We start from the raw sequence: 8,818 nt of genomic DNA, 5'->3' as shown, positions 1-8,818 counted from the left end.
AAATATTGATGATAGGAACAAAGAGGCAGAGACGAAATAGATATATAATAATGAAGGATTTTGAGAAGGAGATTGCTAAGTTATACGTACACATATAGGTTGGAGGCAGCGGCAGCCACGGTAGCTTAATGGAAGGTTCGAATAACATTATGAAAGAACGTGGTGAAGAAAGATGAATGTGAATAGCCTTTATATAAGGCTGCTTCTTGCTCTGTTTTTCTCTATTTATATACTCAAAGGACACAACAAGAGTAAGCTCATTAATACAAATTTGCCATTGCAAGTTTATGAGCGAATGTACTTTCACGTCAACATTTGCTGTTTCATTTAATAAGTTATTTTATTCGACCATTCAACTTATAGTCAACTACTATGCAACGCTATGCCATAAGTCCAATTATTGAACCAGACAATAGAAAATTATCTATATTTAAGTAACATATGGCCTTATACCTCGGCAGATCCGCTGGCCAAAAGAGGAACCTAAGAAAAGAGAACAACATAATAGACAATTATTGATACGGTCTTAATTTTTTACTAATTTTTCATTGTAACTAATGTGCTTTTACATCTTTTAATTAATTTTTTGTGATTAAAATATCACAGTTTGACAGGCTTATGAAAATATCAGTCTTAATTAACAAGGCATGTCTATGTAATATGCTGGCTGTGTGTGTATGCATGAATGATAAAATAGTTAAAAGAAAGAAGGTGACCTGATAAGTAATAACCGTTTAAATCCAATGTTTGAAGGTGGTGGAAAGGGAGAAAAGAAAAAGTATTGAGTGACCATTTGATGCCTGCCAACTCAGAAGGTCTTATATCTTTCAAAAGGCGGCTTATGACTCTCATAGTGGAGTTGTCACACTCTAGACTCCCAAGTGCAGCAATCAGATAAGATTCAGTTATTCCAAGAAAAAACAGAAGAGTTATTTGAATAATTAAAAGCTTCTTTCAATTTCAGAAGAGCTTCTCTTTCTTCTTTCAAACACCTCCCAGCGCCTCCATTAAAATAGTAATATGAAAATGATTATGGCCATCACCAACCACACCTCTTCTCTCACCGAATACCCCATTTTTCACTATATGCTTCCTCAATGTATGTCTTCAACTGCGTGCTGATCATCGGTAGATATAGAGGAAGTAAGTAAGGAGATTGTTTTGCCCTTTCTTTGCCCGAGAGACTCAAGTTGGGCATAATGTTCCAAAACTCAAATGGTCTTATTTGTGGAGAAATGGAATAGAGGCAAAATAGAAAGCTCCACTTCATATCTGACATGCTCGTTTAGTCTGAAAAATTAGAAAAATAAGATTAAGATATTCCTTCCCTGAACCTCACGATTATATATGACTTGACCTCTCAATTCATAATCTTGACAGTTGCTAACAATGTGCACCACACAAATTGTTATATTCTGATCATTGTTATTCACAATCCATACATGTGCTCTGGCATTTCGATCTGCAACGTATCAAAGGGGATCTTCAGGAGTGTGCATGCCCTGCAATAATTTCAATTGTAAGGATTTATTCAAAAATCAGTATATTGTGCAGGACTAATTGATCAGTTCTTCCCCCAAAAAACAAAAATCGCAATCAAAGTTCCAGAAACTATCAATATTCTTTTAATCTGATGAATTAGAAAGAGGTAAAAATTCCCTCCCCAGAAGGCACGATAGGGCTTATATAAGCTCTCATTTTCTGATGCTGATGACAAGCTTTGTATTCTTATCATGACTCAGTGCATGTGCCCTAACTTCTGCACAATCGGGCTGTGACTGACCAATTCCTATCCCATATCTCACGTATTGGACGGCTAAGTATCTTTACACATTCACACTAATTTCTAATCAAACCTATTAGCAAGAATGACATTTATCATATAAGGAGACAAGTTGTGAGAGGAATTTAATTAACGTAGTTTCCTTGTTGAACGAGTCGTGATTATGACAAATTACTGATGAGCAGGGAGGACGGGAATGGCATATATATATGTATATATATCACACGTGTCATTTCTTCAGTTTTGTTGTGAGCTTCAACGTTGTCAACAACTAATGTTTTGTGCATGCGTGATTGTTTGATATCTCTGTATAAGTTTTGAAATATATTTTCAGATAAATTCCAAACATGCAGTTTCATCTGCAGTTAAGTATTGGTTTGGATTTGATTTATGTAGGTTTTTGTCTCAAGTTTCTATGGATCAACACGATCCGAGAAGTATTCTCTCAAGTGCTGCACTTCATAACTGACGCAGACTTGGAGCCTTTTAGTCATAAAAGATTACAAAAAGATGAAGATTCGTTGTTCCAAAATACACAGTTGCTAACAATTAATTTTCACGGCACAAATAAGCTTTATATTCAAAATCTCAGTGCATGTGCTTTTGACATTTCTGCACAATCAAACAAACTATGCCCCCATCCGTCAAAAGGAAGATGGAAAGCCAGACTCTAAGGTAGACTGAGATTGCTGTGCAGCAAGTAAACTATACGTCTAAACTTTAAAGTTTCCTATACGTTTATCTATGTTTAGCACTAAATTGAGTCTTAGTCAATCAGTTATTGTTAATTATTAGGATAATAACTCATTGAATTAATCTAAACCAGATTGGCGGTTTTGAATTTGATTAGCCAAAGACTACTAGGCACCAAGAATAATACAACAACCAAAAGTTGGGAAAATATATAACCGACATGTGAGGTCGAACGTGTGAACGGCTAGCCAAATAAAAAATTATATCCACTCAATTTTTTTGGTCTTCTTCATTGGTTTTTGACTCTGTTTATTCTTGATTTTACAGTTTAATCATAGACCGTGCAACAAAAGTTGTTGTAAGGTGTCTTTAAACATTTTAGTTGTCATTACATTTTATGCGAGCCTGCACAAGTTTAAAGATGTGAAAGAATTACAGTATTTTTTTGAAGAGTCGTCTCTCTCTTTTTTTTTCCTCCCAAAATGGGAATAACATAAGTAAGGTGAAGAACAGCAAGATATGAGAGCAGCACAGAGTTGATAAAAAATATTGTGGGACTCAACATAGCAATAATAATAAAAAAAAAAAAAAAGCAGCACAGAGCTGCACAATTGCAATTAAAAAAAATCAAAAAAGGGGACAGAACAATGCACATATTAGGAACTGATCTGAAGAGAAATTAAGAAAACAATAAGAGTTCGTAAAAGCAAATTAAAAACAGAGTTTTTGATGATGACTTGTGATCTCATTGGCCCTCCCAGAAGAAGCACCACTGGAGGGATACCCCATTGGTGGTGAATATGAAATCACCGGTAAACATAACATCACTAATTAGTATTGTTAATCTCATGCATCTATAGTTAATGGTCAGACACAGAGCAAACTGTGAAGAAGCTTGAAGGAATCATCACTTAAACTACGTTTAGCAAGAAAGTATTGTGATCACAAACCGTATATGATATACATATAACAGTAAATATAGCAGGAGGTTCTTGTGGATGGTGGTAATTCATGGTTAGAAAGGCAGAGACGAAATAGAGACGATAATGAAGGATTTTGAGAAAGAGATTGCTAAACTATACACACACATCAGAAGTAATGATTCGAATATTTCAATTTAGTTTTCTTTCTGATCATGAGAAGACTTGAAACCAGCCGTCTTTTGGTTATTGTAATTCTAGAGATGATCACCAGCCCATCTATTACATGATCAGAATCTTATGAACTATAATGAAAACCTTTTTCTTTTTCGCCAACACTCATACAAATAACTTGTTATGACTCTCTCTAATAGTAGTTTGTAATTGCAAATGTAAGGGTTCAAATAAAGAACTGTAATGACACCTAGAAAAAAGACTCCAAATGTTCCAGCAAAACTGCATATAAAAGCATCTCGAAAATCATCTGCTTCCAAATGATGAGGTTGCCTGTTTCTCCCTGTTATTGAGCAATTTCGCAGCAAAAGGGGGCCACATAGGAAAGGGTTCCCTTCATAGCTAGCTGAATCAAAAGTTGCAAATTGATTTTTCATGTCAGGTGTTGTTCCAGATAGATTATTCTGAGCCACTGAGAAGGAAGACAAGGAGTACAGCTGAGTTAGTTGTGCAGGAATGTGGCCTGTCAATTTGTTGTGGGAAAGATCAAGGCTTTCTATTTGCTTGAGGTTGGAAAATGTTTTTGGAATAGGCCCTTTCAATCGATTGTTTGACAAATTTAATGCATGGATGGCATCTAAGTATCCAATTTGTGAAGGAATTTCACCTACCAATTGATTACTTGAGAGATCCAACCCAGACATGAAATTTAAAATGCTTCCTGTGTAAGATTCATACCTTCTTTTTGTTATAAAATTTACTACTTGGTCTTTATACAGTGTAACATTTGCTTTTGCTTTTTCTTCTAGCATGGAAACTTCACCGGTCGAAGGGTTAAAATTATAACTTGAAAATCTTGTAGTCCACAATACAGTAAAGTGTCCTATTTCCTTTTCCCTTGGTGCATCTATCTTCCCAAATGTGATGTTATTCAAGCAATATGGGATGCCTCCAGAAAGCTTATTTTGAGAAAGATCTAATAAACTGATATTCTTGAGCTCACATAAATTCATAGGAATAGAGCCTTCAAGTTTGTTTTCTTTTAACATGAGGACCCTTAAACTCAAAAATGAGCCAATCAATCTTGGAATTTGTCCAGAAAAATTGTTATTCATCAAGTCCAAAATCAATAAAGGGGAATTAGCTAAAGTGGAAGGTAGAGGTCCTATGAAATGGCTGCTCTGCAAATGCAAGTACTTCAACAACGGCATATTCAAACAACTTGGTAGAGAGCCATTGAATTTATTATAAGCAAGGTCTAGATATGTAAGTGCCGTCAAGTTGCAAAAATTTTTTGGTAGTGGACCTATTAAATAATTCTTTGACAATATAAGGTAGCTCAAATGTTCAAAATTTCCGATCCAGCTGGGCATTTCACCATATAATTGGTTGGCACTTATATCCAACATTCTTAACTCAGTACTATTCATAACTCCACCTTCAAGCTTTCCTTTGTAGTTATTGTTGCTAAGGTCCAAAAACAACAGATATGTGAAATTTGATCCTATAGGTAAGGACGGGCCACTCAAGTTGTTGTTTGACAACTTCAAAAATCTCAATTCATTGTTACCCTGACTGAATTCTTGGGGCAAGTAGCCAGATAAATTATTATATGACAAGTCAAGATCATTCAATTGTCTCATCTCACCTATTGAAGCGGGAAAGAGACCTTGCAATGAAGTCCAAGACATATCAAGAGAAATCAAGTTGGGAAAAATAAAGCCAATATGAGAAGGTATTTCATCTCCAAGGGGGTTAGAGGAAATATCAAAAGACTCCATGTGAAGCAATTTTGAGGTGGAATTGAGTTCAAAGGGACCAGTGAACAAGTTGTGGGTGAGATTGAAATGATTCAATTTTGTGTTGTTTGTCAAAAGCCAGGAGGGGAATGTGCCTGAAATGTTCAAGACACTAAGTTCTAGAAACTGCAAGTCATATTGATGAAGAAGAAAGGTGGGCATTCTTTTAGTGTTGGCTTCATTTAGAGTGCAGTTGACGATTCCGAAAAGCCTCAATTGGAAGGAAGGGATAAATGGGGGATTCTCTGTTTCAAGTCTCAGGTTGGTGTTGGAGCAACAAATGACAAGGATTTTGAGGTTGGAGTTGTTGGCAAGTGAAGAGAGTGAAATTGAGCCATTGAAATTATCGTCGGAAAGAATAATTGCTGCTAGAGACCTCCAAGTATTAAAGAGTGAGGAAGGAAAGATTCCTTCAAAACGATTTTGATGAAGATAAAGCGAACGTAAAGACGTCAAATTGCCAAGGCACGCAGGAAGCTGCCCCCCAAATTCATTCCACGCAACATTCAAGAATAAAAGATTCTTCAAATTGCACAAGCCTCCTGCAACATTTACCATTTTTCTTCATTAAATTTATTCCGTTAGTATAATGTATTTAAATTAATATTGCGTCCCAGGAAGAAAAACCTAAACTTTGAGCCCAAAAATATAAGTAAAAATAAATGAAATATAGAGAATGCATAAGGAAAAATAAGAATATGAAGTCACTTCCATTTATTAGTTTTAGCATGTCCATGTGCGTAAATACGGCTCGATCTTATTATTATTATTTTAAACTACTGCCGTATGCCAGTTAGGAGATGGACTGGAAATCTGTTTCATTGAACAGTCGACTCAATTTGCACAAACAAGGAAAATTTGATTGTTTAATTAAAAAAAAAATCATCAAATTTGATGTTTATTGGCGAATACTCAATTAATGGGTTATTTTCTTTCCATCGGAGATGCTATAAAATATGATGCGTACCTTGTTGTGGCAACGATCCTGTCAGGTTGTTATGGCCTAACGACAATACGGTGAGGGAAGTGAGAGACGTAATAGATTCTGGAATACTACCCTCCAAGTAATTAGAATCAAGCAACAGATACTTCAGATTACGTGAATGCGAAAGGTCTGTCAAATGCCAAATGGAAATGTGTACATTAAGCCACAGCTCCTTCAAATTAATTATATATATATGTTGTTAAAATTTATTGATAATGAATCTGCCAGGTAAGAAAACATCATCTTATCTCTTACTTTTGACATTTCATTCAATTCTCTCAATTAAATGAAAGCACATAAATTGTTCGGTTGAGATGCTTATATGGCAAAGGTAAATAATTTGACTTCCCAACAAAATCAAGATAAAAAATAGAAACTTTCATATATTTAATGGAGAAAACTTTATCTATATCTTCCTTTTAGCATTTTTCTTAAAATGATGGCCCGGTAATCTTTTTTCTAAAAATAGATATACTTTTGATGCACGTTTCAGTAACAACATATGTCACTCAAAATATACTATAATATAGAAGACAAAGATTTAGCACCGAAATATGGGAATTCTGTGAGCATATTGACTTGTAAGTTCAACGCTTCCAAGTTCACCAGCCTGATATCGCCAAGTAGCCCTGTCCCACAAACAACATGTGATCAGTTACTATGAATGTTAGTGGGTATAAAGAATTATAAAAAATAATTCATATAATTAATATCATCATCCTCTTCATAATTTAACATGAAGTGAAAGTTTGACAATGTAGTGTTTATTAAGCTTGTTTTGGGCCCCTCTATATATATATCCAAGAAAACATCTTTCCTAGCAATTTATTTTTAAAAAAAAATATTTAAAAACCGAGTCAAAACGTTTAGTATCTCAAACATTTTCTAAAATATCTTACTTGAATTTTTTTTTTTTAAATGAGTAATAAAACTTTTGGTACTCAAATTTAATTTCTCTCTGTTATCAATTTGGTCCGTGAAGTTTAATTTTTATCAATCAAGTTCCTAAAGTTTCATACGCAATTTTACTCCCTCTGATGCTATCTGTAAGAAATAAATAATTAAATTTTGTAGATTATATAGTTTGTTAAAATTGTCTAAAGGCAGTAAATATGTAAAAATGTATTTTTTTTTTCCAAAAATAATATCCATCTTTATGGAGAGGAATGGTGAATGAGACAGAAATTGAGAAAGAAAAAGATGAGAATGAGAGAGAATAAATGAAGTGATATAACATTATAATTACTGGGAGAAAATATGAAAAAATTGGTTCAAATTTCATAAATAAAGCAAAGTGAGGGTTATCATCCTTGAATTAATGGCTAGAGATAGCACATGTGCATTTAGGATTGTATATCTTCAAACCATAATGACTAATTTTGTATGATTACGAAACTTTAGGGACTTGATTTATGACAATTAATTAAATTTTATGGACCAAATCAATAAGTGAAGCAAATTTGAGGGACGAAAAGTTTCATTATTCCAATAAGAAATTATCCACAAGTATTTAGCTAGAACTAGAATGGACTCTTACCGCGGCAAAACAGTGGGCTAAAAGAGGAAACCGACAAAAAAGAACGAGATAAGAGGCAATGACATTTTTAACTAATTTTTTACTGTAGCTAATATGCTTTTACTCCTCCGGTCCTTATTATAAGACCCCATTTGACTTTTTATTTGGTCCTAATTATAAGACCCCAATCCATTTTGTCTCTTATATTTATGCATTTTTTTCCAAGATAATCCTTCTAATAATGATAGTTTTAGCCAATATACTTAATTAGCAAGGATATTTTAGGAATGACAACACTTATTTATTATAAATAACCAACTTAACTTACTTTCTTAATCTCCTCAAATAAGTCAATTGGGTCTTATAATTAGGACCGGAGGAGTACATCTTTAAAAATCACAGCTCGAAATGCTTATAAATATGTCGGTCTTAATTAACAATGTATGTCTATGTACTGTGTGTGTGCATAGAGATATGTATATATGCATGAATGATAGAATAGTTAAAAGAAAGAGAGTGACCTGACAAGTAATTCCCAGCCAAATACAACTCTTGAAGCTGGATGAAGGGGAGAAAAGAAGAAGCATTGAGTGACCAGCTGATGTTTCTCAACTTATAAGGTCTTGTATTGTTCAGAAAAAGGCTTATGACTCTATGAGTGGAGTTGTCACTGTACAGACTCCCAAGTGCAGCAATCAGAGAAGGTTTGGTTATTCCAAGAACGAAGAGAATAGCCCATTGAAAGCTTCTTTCAATTTCAGAAGAGCTTCCCTCTCTTCTTTCAAGCACCCCTCAGCTTCTCCACTAAACGCTAATAATATGAATATTATTATGGCCATCACCCACCACACCTCTTCTCTCATTGAATACCCCATTTTCCTCAATGCATGTCTTAAACTGCGCCCTACGTTCATCTATATATGGAGGCCCTTTCTTTGCCTGGAAGAC

General features: G+C 34.4%; 1 protein-coding gene across 1 annotated transcript; it reads right to left on the bottom strand.

The window, feature by feature from the left end:
- Positions 1-1,472: 1,472 nt before the first annotated feature.
- LOC114735766 (receptor like protein 21-like) lies at positions 1,473-5,927 on the bottom strand. Its single transcript, XM_028923516.1, has 2 exons — positions 3,810-5,927; positions 1,473-1,502 (listed from the first exon to the last, which is right to left on the bottom strand). The coding sequence occupies exons 1-2, from the start codon at positions 5,925-5,927 to the stop codon at positions 1,473-1,475; spliced, it is 2,148 nt and encodes a 715-aa protein (XP_028779349.1).
- Between the last annotated feature and the right edge of the window lie 2,891 nt (positions 5,928-8,818).

The sequence above is a fragment of the Neltuma alba genome, unplaced genomic scaffold, assembly GCF_004799145.2.
Source record: "Neltuma alba isolate B1F8T4 unplaced genomic scaffold, ASM479914v2 tig00002708_pilon, whole genome shotgun sequence".
In the NCBI taxonomy this organism is placed as follows: Eukaryota; Viridiplantae; Streptophyta; class Magnoliopsida; order Fabales; family Fabaceae; genus Neltuma; species Neltuma alba.
This window is presented reverse-complemented; position numbering and strand designations above follow the sequence as displayed.